At 40.3% G+C, this 16,710-nt stretch overlaps 1 protein-coding gene across 2 annotated transcripts; it reads right to left on the reverse strand.

Annotated features, from left to right (window-relative positions):
- Positions 1-257: 257 nt before the first annotated feature.
- Psmg2 (proteasome assembly chaperone 2) lies at positions 258-16,559 on the reverse strand. 2 transcript variants are annotated; one of them, XM_015506053.2, is made up of 7 exons: positions 16,540-16,559; positions 13,905-14,076; positions 10,205-10,263; positions 6,763-6,881; positions 5,649-5,822; positions 1,278-1,398; positions 258-548 (listed from the first exon to the last, which is right to left on the reverse strand). In XM_015506053.2, exons 2-7 carry the CDS (start codon positions 14,011-14,013, stop codon positions 456-458), a joined length of 675 nt encoding a protein of 224 aa, XP_015361539.2. In that variant the 5' UTR covers positions 14,014-14,076; positions 16,540-16,559; the 3' UTR covers positions 258-455. The 2 variants fall into 2 exon arrangements, with proteins under 2 accessions (XP_015361539.2, XP_048662681.1); XM_048806724.1 differs by lacking the exon at positions 16,540-16,559 and adding an exon at positions 16,414-16,435.
- Between the last annotated feature and the right edge of the window lie 151 nt (positions 16,560-16,710).

Raw genomic sequence — 16,710 nt, forward strand, 5'->3', positions numbered from 1 at the left:
CTGGCTTTGATTTGGTGGAAGAAGCCATGAACCAAAGACTGTGGCACCCTCCTGAAGGTGGGCAGGGGCTCTCCCCAGGGCTTCTGGAAGGAAAAGCCGGCCATCACCTGGATTTTAGCCGTGTAAGATCTAGTTGTGAATTTCTGATTTCTAGAACTGTAGTAGGTAAAAATAAATGTGTCATTTCATGTCACTAGGTTAGTGAATTAGCACAGCAGAAATAGTGAATGTTAAAAAAAAATTCGTTTCAGACAGAATCACTCCGGAAATAAAATTTTACTGTATGAAATTTACATTTGTTACATGTGATGAAAATTACAGCCAAAGATCTTTTGCTCATCCTTTTTCTAATGTACTCTAGCAAAGTCACATTCTTTATACAGATTATTTAACAGCTGTTAAATAACAATTGTGCTGGCATAAGTGTATAAATAAGGTATAAAACAAGAAACAGATCAAAACAGTGCAGGGGGAAGACCACTGCCAAAGAGTAACCTCCAAGAACTTGGGATTTTCCACGGCAAGGCAGATGTTGCAGGGTCATCACTCTGTAATTGAAGAACAAAATACTTTAGTCTTTCAATTTTACCATCAAATCTCCCTTTCAGTTCCTCTTTTACATGGTTTTCATTGTTAGAAAAAATAAAGCAGTAAGTTTCTATATCTTTTTAAAAATACAGATAAATTCCTTCAAGTTCCAAATCTTAAAGATATGTTAGAAAGGCTGCAGACAGTCTACTACCTAGAATGAAATTCACAAAGATCAAGGGTGTGTGAATTTCTGAACAACAGAAGTAATTGCATCATTTTTCTTCTTGGCAAAAAAAGCAAGAATAAAAAGTATAAAGCAGGCTAATAGCTGCCCCTTCCCTGGGCTGTCATGCTCATTTTTCAAGATACAGAAAGTTCTTCATTTTGACAAGCAATCGCTACAAGAAGCACTGCTCACAGGGCAATACTTTCCGAAAACTTCTCTGAAACAATCCTGAATTCCACAGAAGACCTTCCTAGATGGATGTGTCTGATTAATTAATATAACAAGAATAATGTGTTCAATATAGAATCTGGGGCTTTCCTTTCTGGAAAATGAAGCAACTATAAATAGACTGGTTAACTATCTTACTTTCAAAAGTTCAGCTTAAACTTAATTTTATATAGAGATATGTCTATATTTAGTATAATTTTTTACTTATTTGATCTACTTACATAGAATATAAAATGCAAGTTAATGAATACAGAGCAGACAAGTCAGAGGTTGCTGGTATAGTAAGACTTACACATGGTTTGATTATCTGAAGCCATTCATTAAGATACTCGACAAGACCTAGTGCATCTGGGATATTGTCTCCCTCTGAAACAAATTTCAGCAGAACCACCATTTGGATTTCTTTAGAACAGCTACAAGAAATAAAAAGAATAATTCAGTATTCTTCCACTTGTAGATAATTCTACTGTGACAGCATTACAGGCAAGATAACCTGCCAGGTTTTAGGCAAGGAAAAGATACCATACCATAAAATCACTGTCTCCCAGGGGCCCACATATACTCTTGTAGATGTGGGGCAGGAACAGGAGCCTAGAACAACCAGCCAGGGAATGTAGAGATTGTGCCTTGCCCCAAAGCTGCACGGACATCTGTCCTTGCACAGCCCAGCTGTGCTTGGCAATAACATGTGAGCTTTGTTCTGAACTACTCCCCAGACCTACTTGGGAAGACAGTGACTTTCAGAAGGACCACAGCAAAGAGACTGAAAGAAAAACCACAAAACAACATCTTTGTTCTTGGTAATCTAACTCAGTGAAGGCAAACTTGGAGAGTGGAAAGGTTCGAGAGAGGAAAACTCCCTGCTACTTCTCAGAGACAGCACCTACTGGGTGACTGTTCCAACAGGCACTTTCTGCAGTTTATGATTCAACACTTTCTTGAGGAAGCTGTAATCATTTCCATTTTCTAAATGAATCAGTTTAAAATTAGTGGGAACAAGGACAGAATGCCAGGATCTGATTTTTTTCTCTCCACTGACCAAATACATGGGTCAAATTATTTAATTTCCCTCATCTATGAAAGGACATCAGAACCCACCTTACAGGCTGCTGTGAGGTTTAAAGGAGGTAATGGAGGCAATGTGCTTAAAGGTGACATACAGATTATAGTATGCAAGTGTCAGTAGCTAACATGAGGCAAGAGGTTCAGACAGACAGAAAGTATAGTTAATCTGCTCCGCGTTTTTCCATCTGGCAAGTGGCAGAGGAGGGGACCTGAGGCTAGTCTTCCTGACTCCCAAATAGCCTCCCTACTATCATGGGTAAGTGCCCCCAGCCAGGGGTGACACGGCAGAACACCAACACAAAGCTTCCAGTTAACCAACAAAAGCAAAAGCACCCTAAAACTAAGAACTAGGAGAAAAATGTAATGTTGAAAGTTGAGAGTGCGTGACTGACAGCCACAGAGAGTGGGGTCCTAAGCAGGGTTCTAAGACAGGAGACTCTGTGAGTTCAGAAGTCAGGCACCAGGAGAGTTTACCACAGCACCTCAGGCTTCCGAGAGCTAAGGGCAGAAGTCGTCAGCACTACTCACACCACTCCACCCTGCAGTTCTCAAGCCCCTTAGAAACTTTCCATCTTTATAGGGAATACTGTGAATTTTGATACTCAGAAAATTCTAGCTGCTAAGTGCTTCTGCTCCAGTGGCCTCAGCAAAGGCTGCTTAGAGAAGGCTAGCCTCCCTGATTGTGCTGTAAGCATTCCAGCTTGTATAGAGCTTCTGCCAGGGCAGCACAACAGCTTTAATATCACCACACGATCCACTGTTGACAGAGGAAGACGGAAGAGGGCTATTTCTGTTACACTCTAGGACATTAAAACCTAGCATAAGATATATCCAATTATTAAAGTACAAGTGTACTTCTACTGATTAAATGTGTGATCTCCGATCAGCCACACCGTTACCACCATGTTACCACCATGTTATCGAATAACCAATATTATCTTTTGCAGAGATGGGAATAAATATTTGTTCTGATAAGGAAAAACAAAATATGTATATTGTAAATAAACTGGAAAATACTCAAGATAATCACTGAAGGAGAAAAAAGGACTCAAAATTGTACACCATATGATCTCACGCACTTTTTTCAATTTCAAAAATTCTTTTACCACAATTAATGCTTAACTGTACTGAACATGGTTTGGTAATGAATGAGTAAAAAATTTGTTAAAAAACTAAAACTGTGAAAATTCTTCGAATAGGATGAATTCTAATCAGTGTTAAAAATGTCAGAAATGTATTATCTCACACATACATACATTTGATTAACGATAAAGAAGTTTGCAAAAAAAAATGGGTTAAAAAATTAATGGAGTTACTTCTGGGTGACAAGACTATCACAACATGGTTTCTTTAGATTAGGCTGCATTTTCCAGACAGTCTATGCTGAGCACATCTAGCTTTCACATTTCTGGGGCACTGCGGCTACCTTTTTGGGCAGCTTTCAACTATTCATGGTGTTTCACTTACACATGGCATAATGCAGAGACCCAAGGAGACCCCAGGCCCTTCAGGCAAGCAGCCCCCTGCTCTCTGGTTCTCTGCATGGATTTCCAGTCCCCTGGGCCACCCCAGTCCCATCTGATTCCTTCAACTTGGCAGGAGGCTGTGCTCTGCTGGGGCGCCCCCTGCAGGCCTGCAGTGCAGAAAGTGCTGTCAGCCGAAGCTGAGCAACTGCCGGACCCCTCAAGTTTGCTCTCAGAGACTTGGTGCAGGCTGTGCTGTAATGTCCGAGGAACAGTTGTTTCGTTTATTCTGTCAAGTTTCTGTTTTTTTATTGCTGGAGAGCAAGTCTGCTATTAAGTAAACTGTTGTGGCCAGAGACAGAAGTCCAGGAGATGACCAGTGAAGACTTAAGTACCACAGAGAGGAGGTAACACAACTATCGACTCTTGGAAACCAGGCAGACTTCTGCAAGGAGGACAAGAGGAGGCAGTGACAGAGGAAATGAAGAATCAAGAAACAACAAGGCACACAGAAAGCAAGGCTGAAATGGCTGAAGTCCTTCCTCACCAGTAATGACTCTCAATGTGAACAGCTGAGACTCAACCCAAAGGCAGAGACTGGCAGAATGGAGAAGTACATAGATAGGATCCAACCACAGGCTGCTAGACACACCACAGGGTGACAGTGAAAAGATGGAAGATGCTCTGCATACAAAAACCAAGAAGAGCAAGGGCGGCCACACCAACATTAGACCAAACAGACTAAATCAAAGACTGCAAGAGACTAAGGTCACTCTACACTTAGGAAGGGTCCATTCATTAATAAGACATAACAAACATAACCATATTAAGTGCAAAATAACAGTCTCAGAATGTATGAGGCAGTGACAGAAATGAAGGAGAAATAATCCTACAATAGTAGACTGGGTTACCCCACATTCAACAATGGCCAGAAAGTTAGCCACAAAATTAGTAAGGAAAAAGAAGACTTGGACAATATTATAAATCAGTTCTAATGATCATATACCACCCCCCTCTCCAACAAAACAGCAATACTTTTTCTCAGATACATATAGAACATTCTCCAGGATAGATCATATATTTTGCCACAAAACAAGCATTGATGATTCCAGTTCTCAGGAGGCTGAGGCAGGAGCATCACAAGTTGGAGGCCAGATGGATAACTTAACAAGACCCTGTCCTAACATAAAGATAAAAAGGGCTGTGTTTTAGCTCAGTGGTAGAGCTTTTTTTTTTTTTTTTGGCCTAGTATGTGCTAGGCCCTGGGTTTGATCTACAGTACTGTCAAGAAAACCCAGTAATTCTACAAATAATAAATAACTTTACACCTTGTGGGGGAAGAAAGGAGAAAGGGAGAGGAGGAGGGAGCGAGGAAGGGAGGGGGGAAGGGAGAGAGGAAGAGAGAGAGACACACAGAAGCAAACGCAAGCTGGCATAAAGAAGAAAATAATAAGAGATTACAATGCAGGTAAGTAAAAGAATAGAAACAGAAAATCAATGATCTTTTTAAAGATCAACAAAACTGACAAATCTTTAGATTAACAAGAAATAAGACAAATAAATTTAGAAATGAAAAAGTGGGGACATTACTAGCAATTTTACAGAAATAAAAAAATAAAAAATTATTTCACGTGTACAGGTTTTCTATTTAGGAAACGAAATTCTTGAAGTGGGCAGGGCGATGGAGACATGTGGTGAGATTACACTTAATGCCATTTAACTGTACACTTAAAAAGCAATGAAAACGGTAAGTTTATATTATGTGTATTTTACTGCCATTTAAAGACAGTGTTTGGAGAAACTATGTGGAATAATCAGAATCCCTAAAATGTCACACACCAATACAGCACCAAATATGGCTTTTCAGGAACCATGTCTTTTATAACCAAATTTAAATTTTTCCCCTACAAGCAAGATCTCTAGCATAGTACCTATTTTATAAACACATTTTCAAAGTTCCAATAAAAAAATCCAATATACTCCTAATTACTTTAAATTTTTTTTGGAGACAGGGTCTTAATTCCTGGACTCCAAGTAATCCTCCAGCCTCAACCTCCTCAGAGCTGGATACAGATGTGAATCACAATGCCAAGCAACTTTAACTTGTAAGTAAAGTGAGAAACAGACACACTCACCTTTCATCATAGAGTGTTTTTGTGATCCCTCCTCCTGGAACACGGACACAAAACTCAGAATCATCCATTTGAGGGATGCATGGACTTTTTTCCATTTCTTGCCAGTTAAGGCTCTGTATTTTATTTTGAACATTTTTTTGCACAGAAGGTGTAAGCAGGTACCGGAAGGGAGTACTAGAAACAATCATATATAATCACCTTTTCAAAAATTACAAACATGAATACTAAGGTGAATATTATCAGTTTTTAACCAATATCATCTTGGTCTCCACATGTTCTACTGTATAAGGCAAGTTATGCGTTAGCTGATGATGGAAGGGCAACTCGGGCAGAACACATCACCTGGCTTGACGCTTACATACCAGGAGGGAGTGAAAGAAAGGAAAACTTCAACCAACGAAAGCCATTGTGAAAATCAACCCACTTTCTATTGCTATGTTCCCTTCTGCAATGGGGTCTGAAATGTCTGTGGCGAGAACCTTAGAAGTTAACTCCTTTTGAAAGTTTAACTATGGGCTTATTGATATTTTTCACCCTGATTTTACAGGTGTATAGATGATAAAATTTATGATCTAAATTAACTAAAAGTCAATATTCAGAATATAAGAGTATTCTATATAATATCTTATTAACTATGTGACAATGACAAAATATCATTTATATCCTATTTCTGGGATACTCTGCCATATATTAAAGAATTCACTCTGACAGGCTAGGCAGCTATACTTAAAGGCAACTGGATTTCTGCATGTACAAATGGGTGCATTTTGAAAATAAATAGAAACATCAATGTAATCTCTCAAAAGTTAGCAATTAACATAGCCCTGGTGTGGTTTGCCCAGCATGCACAAGGCCCTGGGTTCAATCTGCAACAGCACTAAAAAGGTTCAATCAATAAGTCCCAGGTCCTTTCTCTGCTCTCTCATGTTCCTTGCATCTGACTAATACCAAGAGTATTTACCAAGTAAATACCAACAGCATGGTTCCAAAGCTCGCTCTCCACCAAAGTCCTAACTGTGAGGACCTACTAACTACACTCCCCTCATTTCTTACCTTTCTTTCACCTTCCTCTAAAATGGCCATACCAAATACCATAACCAAGTCAAGAACATACCTGCGCAGCTGGAGATCATTGCGCTGGTAGGAATGAGTACTTGAAAGGACGATGACTTTGGCACAGCCACTGCTTTGCACCCAGGAGAGCAGCTTTTCACAGAATGACTTGGATTTATACTTTGTGTACATTGAGAGAATAAACAGACAATGTGAAAGTGAGATCTTAGGGTAGAAGAACAGCGTCTACATTATCCACTTTATGTGATAACAATAAATAACTTAGACACTAAAATTATTAGTACTGTCAGATCCACTTAATGTTTTTAAATTGAAAATGGAAGATAAACAGCTGTAAACTATTTGATATATTTTTACAATGACAAAATAAACCAACTGTAAGGAATCTATATTTCTAAGGAAAATGTCTCATTTCTCTGCTTAAGAAATCTACTGTTATGTAATAATCATCACATGGTCATCTATGAAGTGTTCTTGCCAGAAAATTTCTGCCTGGAATCTGATTGTGTGGTAGCAATCAGGTGACTGAGAATGCTGAACATCTGACCTCAAGTCCTCATACAAGCCAACACTAGGAAGAAGAGGAGGAAGGGGGCCAGCTGTACACGGAGGGGCACCAATTTAAAAGATGTAATGGAGAAATGTAACATGTTAACCTTGACTGGATCCAGAACTGGAGGATATTTTGGGGACAAGCGGGGAAACCAGAATACCCTGGATGATACTTCTGAACAAGGCATGAAATGCTTATTCTCTGAATATGGTATCGACAATGTGGTTGTGAGAGAGAATGTCCTTGATCTTGACTATACTTAGTTTTTTTCTAGTGCTGGAGCACCCAGGGCCTTACACACACTAGGCAAGCACCTACCACTAGGCCATAACATAAGCCCTGTCCTTCTTGAACGCTGTGTGCTGAAGCATTTGGGGGACAATACCATGTTGCTAGCCTGTGTTTGGATTGCCTGGCAGAAGGACACTGTTTACGCATTGTGTGTTCACATGCATAAAGAGAGATCAAGTGGGTTCGACAACAAGATGTGAAGTTGGTGAATCTGGAATATGGATTATAAATTTTAGCGGAAAAACTCACTTTATGAGAATTCTTAAATTTAAAATATAGGTAAAAATGGTTAACTTTAGAAAGAAGAGAGTAGCATAATATAATAGTTAAGAGAGGCAGGTTCTGAAGTCAGGCTGCCTGGGTGTAGGACATAGGTCCTTTCCAGACTCTGCATCTCAGGCAAAGTCCTTAACCTTTCTGGACTTCAGTTTCCTCCTTAGAAAAACAATGAAATGATATTTGTGCCTGCCTCAGCTTGTTGTGAGGATTAAAGGGATAATAAAGTGCTTAGCATAGCATCAGTAAAGAATCAATGCTCAGCAATTTTTGCTATTTTTAAGTCATTTCCATCTACTAAAAATCCATTTAGAAGTATCTGAATGGCCCACCTTAATTTTTAAACCGTCTCTGTTTATGAAGAGAATCAGTGAGCAACTTTCCTTATGGCATTGTTAAGTTAAAAAAAAAAAAGAGTGATTCTAATACTAATAAAGTCACAGCAACACTACTATTCACGATAGCCTCAAATGGAAAAACCGAATGTAGCATCAACAGTGCAATGGACCACTATGGTTTATTTATACATCAGAATAGCGCATGAAGGTGAGAACCAATTACTTCTACTTGCAACAATATAGATGAACCGCACAAGGGGAATGTTGATTACAGAAAGCCAGACACAGTACAGCGTACAATCTGAGTTACCATCTATATAGGACTCATTGTGGCAGCCCTTGGAATGCTGACAATATTCTCTCTCTCTTTTTTTTGGTAGCAGGGACTGAACTCAGGGCTACTCAACCACTGAGCCACATCCCCAGCTCTATTTTGTTTTTTATTTAGAGACAGGTTCTCATTGAGTTGCTTAGTGCCTTGCTTCTGCTGAGGTTGGCTTTGAACTCTTACAATCCTCCTGCCTCAGCCTCCTGAGCTGCTGGGATTACAGGCATGCACCACTACACACCCATTGACACTATTCTATTTCTTCATCTAGAGGCTAATTTCAGAGTTTTTACTCTTGAAATTTCATCAAGCTATTTATGGTTTGTAAAAATGTATGTTTTACTTCACTAAAAAATTAAAACAAGTATTATGCAGTTAACCTTAATAAAATCCTGTATTTCTGACCTCCTGAACACATATACCTTAAGTCATTTCAAATAACCCACTCAATAAATATCTATTGATAGTTTCCCTGTGTGAAAAGCTCTGTCTTAGGTACTGGGGATATCAGAGTGAGCACCATAATGTCAATTCTCTCAGGAAACTCACTTTTTCTTAGTGAGGAAGATAATAAACATGTTATGACAAGAAGTGATAATTTCTGAAGAACATAAATACAGAAAAAGGAGCAGAGAAGATGGTAAGGGACAGCTTTTCTGATGAGGCAACATTTAAGCAATAAGGCAGCGAGCCATTTGGCTTTGTAGGGGAAAAGCATTCCAGGCAGAGAATCAGCGGCAGGATTCTGAGCTGGGCATGAAGGGCAAGTGTCTGAAGAACAACCAAGCAGCTATGGAGGCTGCAGGTCAGAGCCTGCATATAAAATATAGTAGCTGTCCCACAGGACTCTTTGAGTGTGGTAACGCTCTTTACATGTGTGCTTACAGACAACTTGAAATGTGGTTACTGACCCAGGAACCCAGTGTTTAATTTTATTTACTTTAAATCAATGAATTAACATTTAAATAGCTACATGGTAGGGGCGATGAGAGTAGAGCTTAGTGGTAGAGCCCTTGCTTAGCACACAGGAGACTGGGTTCAATCCCCAGCACTACCAATAAATAAATGAACGAATAAATAGCTACATGTGGCCAGTAGGTACCAGATCAGAAACTTGAAGGCTTGGTAAAGGGTTATGAATTCACTATGAGTAAGTAGGAAGCCACAGGAGGGTTCTAAAGAGAGCACTGATGTGATTTGACTTGGTTTAAAGGATCATTAATGTTGCTGTTAAAAGACTACGAAAAGGTTCATGGCAGGGAGTGGGCAAGAGTGAAAATGGGCTTAAGAGATGAGGAGTGGTTCAGGCTGAGTGGTAGTACAGGTGGTGGCACTGGAGGAGTAAGTTGGATTCAGAGCATAATTTTGATATATAGGTACTTTAACAGATACTCAATTTTTTTAAATTTTATTTTTTAATTGGTTCTAATTAGTTATACATGACATTAGAATGCATTTTGACACATTGCATACAAATGGAGCACAACTTCTCCTTTCTCTGGCTGAACATGGTGCAGAGTCACACAGGTAGTGTAATCATACATGTGTGTATACAGCATAATGATGCCCATCTCATTTCACCGTCCTTCCCATCCTGACACCCCCTCCCTACTTTGAATTCTTAATGATACCGACTCGATATTTTCTCATTACATTTTAATTTAATAAACTTAAGAAGTGAATATAACATACCAACCTTGATAAAAATGGATCTTAACTGAAGAGCCACAAGCTTCTTTGAAGGCAATGAATATACTACAAGGAAAAGAAGAAACTGAAATCATACAATAGTTAAAATGAAGGATTCTGAAAGTTGAAAAAATTTTAAATATATATATTTATAGTTGTTGATTGACCTTTATATTTCATTTATTTATATGCAGTGTAGAGAATCGAACCTAGTGCCTCACACATGGTAGGCAAGCACTCTACCATTAAGCCACAACCCCAGTCCTAAATGTTGGAATTATTAATGATAAAAAATAAAATTTGAATATAATAGCTTTTACATCTAAGTATTTTCAGAAACTAAAATATGGAATATATGTACTATATTAATTGGTTAAAATAAAACATTTTAGAAGTAACTCAAAATGTGTGCCAGTGAGCTTTATTCTATGGAACATATTCATAAGTTAACTCGGGCATGGTGGACACTCCTGTAGTCCTAATTACTGCAGAGGCTGGGCAGGAGGACAGCTTGAACCCTTGAGTTTGGGGCCAGCCTAGTTAACAGAGAGTCATATCTCCTAAACCAGAGACGTATTTCCCTGGAAATTTCTGGTATTATGATAAGAAAGCTACACTTTTTTGTCTGATATTCCTCCCTCTTCTCTCCTGAGAACAGTAATATTCACTAGGATTAACAGAAGAACTAGGTAGGTAAGTTTGTGTTCTTTTGGAGTTTTTAAAAGACCTCGAATAACAAAAAATTTCTGTGAGTCAGCATGTGTGTATTTTTTCTGGGAAAAGGATTCATAGCTCTCACCAGATTCTACAAGAAGCCAGCTCTAGAGAGGCTAAAGGCCCCTTGTCCAACCTTACCTCTGTGAATGAGAAGCTCTTGTATGAACTGAGGGCATAACAGAGTCACTCAATCCAGAGGAAGAGGCCACTGTGGCAAGGAGTCAGTTTTTGGTACTAGGAATTGAACCAGGGGCACTTAACCACTGAGCCACATCCCTAGTCCATTTTAATATTTTATTTAGAGACAGGGTCTGAATGAGTTGCTTATGGCCTCACTAAGTTCTTGAGGCTGGCTTTGAACTCTCAATCCTCCTACCTAAGCCTCCCAAGTCTCAGGGATTATAGGCATGCGCCGCCACGCCTGTCTAAGGGGTAAGTTTTTGATTACTATAAATGGATTACAAATAACCTAGTTTGGGCATATCCTTTGGTGGGTCAGGTCTCTCCTGTTAAAAGTTTCTGGGGGACTGTCATACGTGATTGGTGTGACTAGGGGTTATACCACACTCAGAAGACTATTAAATACCACTATACTCAGGCCAAAGAGACTAGAACAGGAAGTTTAGGAATTAATGAAACGCGAATAAATTCAGGGAAAAAGGACTAAGGCACAGGCCACTCAGGCCTCTGATCTGTGACATACCCCTTTAATCCTGTGGTAGAGATTTTCTCAGCACAGAAAAAGATAACAGGGAGCCATCTGCATCAGTTGGAGCCTACCATAGCTCAGCTGCAACACTGTTGTTACTCTGTAGTACAGAAGTAAATGCCTAATCAGAAATGTATATTACCTCATGTGGAACATAAAGAAAACTAACAAAAAATATATAAGGCTATGTATGCAACCCTACGCTAGGGGCTCAGCCTTTGGATGATAATCTGCTGAGCCAGTGCGGGCACTGAATACAACTGCTTCCTGCTGACAGCCTTGGTATCTTGTGTCTCTGTCCAAATATCCTACAGCAGTCCAAATTAACAGATCTGGGTTCAAAAAGCATGTATCTATAGGGATGGAGGGTAAGACTTAGAGCACAAGATATACCATTTTCAATAGCAGCAAGTCTCATACTCTCTATTAATAAATCATGAAATTCTTTTTTGTTATTAGATCCTGTTTCCTAGTACTCCCCGCCGCCCCTGACATGACGTAATATGAAAACAATACCACCTTTTATGTATTCTGGCCAAAAATATTATCTCATAGCAAATTAAGACAACAGACCTAATTCCAGGTTCAGAAAATACAGGGGGCTAGAGGAAGAAGCCAAAAGAGAGCACAAGGAAATAAATTGGTTTTGTGAAGAGAAAAGGACTACTCTAGAGTAAAAGTGTTTCAAGGGCACAACAATCAGCACGGATCCTGGTTTGGAGAAATAAACTTTATATGACATTTTGAGGCAAATCAATACAGATTATGCATAGGAAAATATTTAAAAATTAATTTTTTGAACAGTGCTAATGTCGTTTTAGTTACATGATAGGCCTATGAAGAATTATGGTCTTATGGTATTAAAAACTTACATATCAGGAGCACTGAACAACTCAATCTCTGAGATTTATCTATACTGTATTACCATGAATTCTAAAACATTTGAGGGGATAAATACAAGGTTTAGCTGAAGCAGTGCTATTAAGCATTGCACTGAGCTTACTGGAATTTCTTTTCCTCTATCTATAATACTAGCAATGGTTACATATGCCACTAAGAACAGAAAATAAAATAGGACAAAAGGAAAAAGATCTGAGTTGAAAAAAGTAGAACTCTGAAAGGCTACCCAGACCACAAGCACAACACACTTTCATAATCTTCACTGGAGTTTCCATTACACTGCTTTTCTTTTCTTCTTTTTGAGAAGTCATGTGGGAGGAAGTCTTGTTGTGTGACCCAGGCCTCTTGTCAAGAAGTCTTATCCTGTGATCCAGGCCAGCCACAGGCTCCAGGTGACACACCAGCCTCAGCACTGTGAGTGGCTGGGACCACAGGTGTGGCTTCTGTGCCCAGGTCAGTCCTTTCTGATTTAAAGGAACTCCATCAGGTGGGAGAGATAAGCATGCTGACCAACCACCGGCAAGCATACTAAGAGAGAGCTCTGGCTGGGGTAGGATTGAAAATGCTAAGCCAGAACCTTCTGTGTTTATACTAAGGAAGAACTCCACACTACGGTGGAGCTGTTACAGTGTCTACTTTATGCTTTGAAAATTGCCCTTGCTGCTCTACCTCTGGAACTTATTTTTAAAAAGACATGTTTCTCTTCCTCTCTCCCCGCTCCTCCCTAATCTCTCCTCTGCCCCAATCTCAGGGAAAACAGTATTACCTTTCTTCCTCATTTTAGGCAGATTTATCAGTCCTTGAGTACCCACCCACCATAGGAAAGAAGTAATCCAGACTTTGGGTGGTACCAGAAGATCTCAGAAATGACTATCTCCCAAATTAACAAGTGAATCACAACTCAACACAGAAGTCCATGACTTTAGTAGCCTTTGCATCACCTCTTTAAAAACCCATTGTTAGCCAGTGGCACAGCCTCTTATCCCAGTGGCTTGGGAGGCCGAGGCAGGAGGACCCCAAATTCAAAGACAGCCTCAGCAAAAGTGAGGTGCTAAGCAACTCAATGAGACCCTGTCTCTAAATAAAATACAAAGTAGGTCTGAGGATGTGGCTCAGTGGTTGGGTGCTCCTAAATCCAATCCCTGGTACCAAACAACAACAACAACAACAACAAAACCAAACCCCTGTTCTTGTTGATGGGGACATTCACAGCCTCACAGCCTCACAGCCTCTGGGACAGGAGTCCCCTGTGTTTCTCCTTTGTTGCAAAGCAATTAAACTCTTTTTTCCTTTTTCTCAAAACTGTGTCCTCATTATTGGATTGGCATTGGGGATAAGGACCGAGCTTTTGGTAACATAACAGAACATGCCAAAGACATACCTTCAGCATTTGTACTGAGCTCTGTTGAATTGTCTTCTTCAGTTGCATATGGATTGTTCCCAACTATTGGCACCAGGCAATCGGTATAGAAGTAGCCAATTTTATGCATGTTCAATGTAGAAATGATCAGATCTATTGCAAGCTGTCCAACATTTCCAACAGATACTGCTGGCTGAAAAAAAGACATTTTCAATAAGTCATCAAACTTAGGAGCACTTCAAACAGTTTAGACAGAAGATAATAATTGACTGTTCGGAATGCATATATGTTCAGGTGCATAGCTAGATATTGACTCTTTCATGCAGTAAAACAAACTAAGTTCCTGCTCTTGTGGAACTTCCATTCCAGTGAGGGAGTAGTTTACCTGTAGCAAAAATAAAGAGCAAAATATACAGTGTTAGTTCTACGAAGAAAAATACAGTGAATGAATGGGAGCAGGTTTATATGTAGTTGGATGCAATTTTAAATAGGGTGATCCAGGCTTCACTTCAAGTGACGAGTCACTATCTTAAAGTGGTAAAGGACAGTCATAGAGAAACCTGGGAAAACAATACTCAAGGAAGCTGGAAAGCAAGTATAAAGTTTGTAAAGGATCTATAAAAGAAATCTCTTGGGCTTCTTTCCATTTGCTTTGTTGGTCTCCTTTCTATCCACTTCCTGAGGTTGGCATGATCTTTTCACATTAAACACACACACTCTCCCGTAACTTCAAACGGCCAACCTACATCACATGACAAGTTTTTGGGCTCCAGAGTCTACTGGACATATCTACATGGTTATATCACAGGCAATTCCCATTCCACTTGTATTAAACCAATTTTTGCTCAAACTTGTTCTCATATTTGTATTTTATAAAAAAACATCTTCTCTTGACTACCTTATCTAGGAAATGTCTTCCTTTCCCCTCATCAACCTAATATATGACAATTTTTATTGATTTATCTTCAAAATACCTCTTTAATGAGCTCCTCCTTTGCATTCTTCCAGCAATTGCCTTTTTCTGACCTTCAATGTTCTTACCTAAGTTTTCTCCTACTTCTCATAGCTGTTGTCTACCAAACTCCTGGTTATCTACTACATATAATTCCCTTCTCAAAGATTCTGCTACTTTGGTTGGACTCATCTGTATCACCCTTCTTTTCCTCACTACTGGACTGTTCCCATGAGCATGTACACATGTTGTAAATCTTCCATTCTAAAAAGTCTTTCCTTATTCCATATACTCCTCTCCCTCCCACCTCATTTCTGTTGCCTTTCATAGCCCAAATTCTCCAAGAGTTGTCTACTACACATAAGTGGGAACTTTGTCTTTGAATGAATGCATACATATGTTGCTGAAAGCTTGTTCTTTGTCCCAGATGCCAATCCAATAACAAAGACCTGGTTTTGAGAAAAGGGAAAAAGGTTTATTGCTTTGATAGCTTAGGAAGAGAGATCAGGAAGGAGAAGATCAGGGAAAAGGTTAGGGAAAAGAAGATAAGGGAGGAGAAGGTCAGGAAGGAGAAGGTTAGGGAAAAGATCAGGGAGGAGGTGGTCAAGAAGAAGGTTGGAAAAAAGAACAAAACACTAAGTTTCAAAGCCCCAAGGGATTTAGTCAAAGCATCAAGTGAGCCCATTACACATATACCTACAATCTCTACCTCCTCTTCTCCCTACTGAACTCACCCCAGGACAGCTTCCCTCTTTGCCACCCCATCCATAACTGTTTGCCCAGGTGACCCCTCTAACTTACATGTTGGTATCAAATCCTTAACATGATTGATATTTTATGAATAAAAGAAAGCTATTGTCACTTCAAGCATTACACCACTCCAAAAAGTGCATTTTTCAGTGCTACATTCTGGGTTCACAGGTACCCCAGCTTATTCTCTCTCAACGTTTCATTCCAAACTCTTTGCAGTCCCCAGTGCTTATGCACCTCTGCTTTTAGCATCCATCTTTCAGAAATGCACCCTCTCCCATCTTTTTTTTTTAATTGTCAATGTATCTTTATTATATTTATTTATATGTGGTGCTGACAATGGAACCCAGTGCGTCACTCAAGGTAGGCAAGCGCTCTACCACTGAGCCTCAGCCCCAGCCCCTCCACACAGCTTGACTTTTAGATTGAACTCATCCACTGAGCCCATCCGCAGCTCCTTTTTGTATTTTATTTAGACACAGGGTCTCACTGAGTTGCTTAGTGTCTCCCTGTTGCTGAGGCTGGCTCTGAACTCGCGATCCTCCTGCCTCTGCCTCCCCAGCCGCTGAGCGCGCTACACAGATTTTCTTAACAAGCTCCTGTGTCCCTCTCTCTGTCAATCACCTAAGGCCTTTCTCTCTCGTTGTCAAGCTCTGATCCCAGTATTAACTGGTGAGGATTTCCAGCTAGCTAGTAAGCTCTCTGAGGACAGCACCTATTATTCTAACATCAGCAGCACCAAGTAGAACGTTCACCGAAACAAATCGAAATACGGCAGCTCTAGGAGGAACAGAACGTGGCATTGGCGTCTGACAGCTGTCTTGTTACCTAACAGTGGTTCTAACGACGAGGTGCTGGCCGAGGAGCGACCTAAAGCACGTGTTTTGAGGACACACTGCAGGGATGCGCGGCCCGCTGTGCGCGGTCCCCGACTGTCGCTCGCAGGCCTCTTACGTTTCGCGGGCAACAAAGACGGCCCGCGAACGTCGGTTCCCAGCGCGCACAAAGGTTGGCTCCCGACCGCCGCCCCGCGCGACCGCCGCCCTCCGCGACCACCTCCCCATTATTATTTCGGTCTCAAACACTGAAATAAAGACGCGCGCCTCCGCCCTGCCGCGGCCCCGC

Source organism: Marmota marmota, unplaced genomic scaffold (assembly GCF_001458135.2).
Source record: "Marmota marmota marmota unplaced genomic scaffold, marMar, whole genome shotgun sequence".
Lineage (NCBI taxonomy): Eukaryota > Metazoa > Chordata > Mammalia > Rodentia > Sciuridae > Marmota > Marmota marmota.

Excerpts from the sequence above, each read along its gene's own strand:
- Psmg2 (XM_015506053.2), bottom strand. The coding sequence starts at position 14,013 with ATGCATAAAATTGGCTACTTCTATACCGATTGCCTGGTGCCAATAGTT. Across the intron at positions 6,882-10,204 it reads TAAGATCCATTTTTATCAAG|TATAAATCCAAGTCATTCTG; the intron begins GTTGGTATGTTA and ends ATGTACACAAAG. Across the intron at positions 5,823-6,762 it reads AATGATCTCCAGCTGCGCAG|TACTCCCTTCCGGTACCTGC; the intron begins GTATGTTCTTGA and ends GATTGTTTCTAG.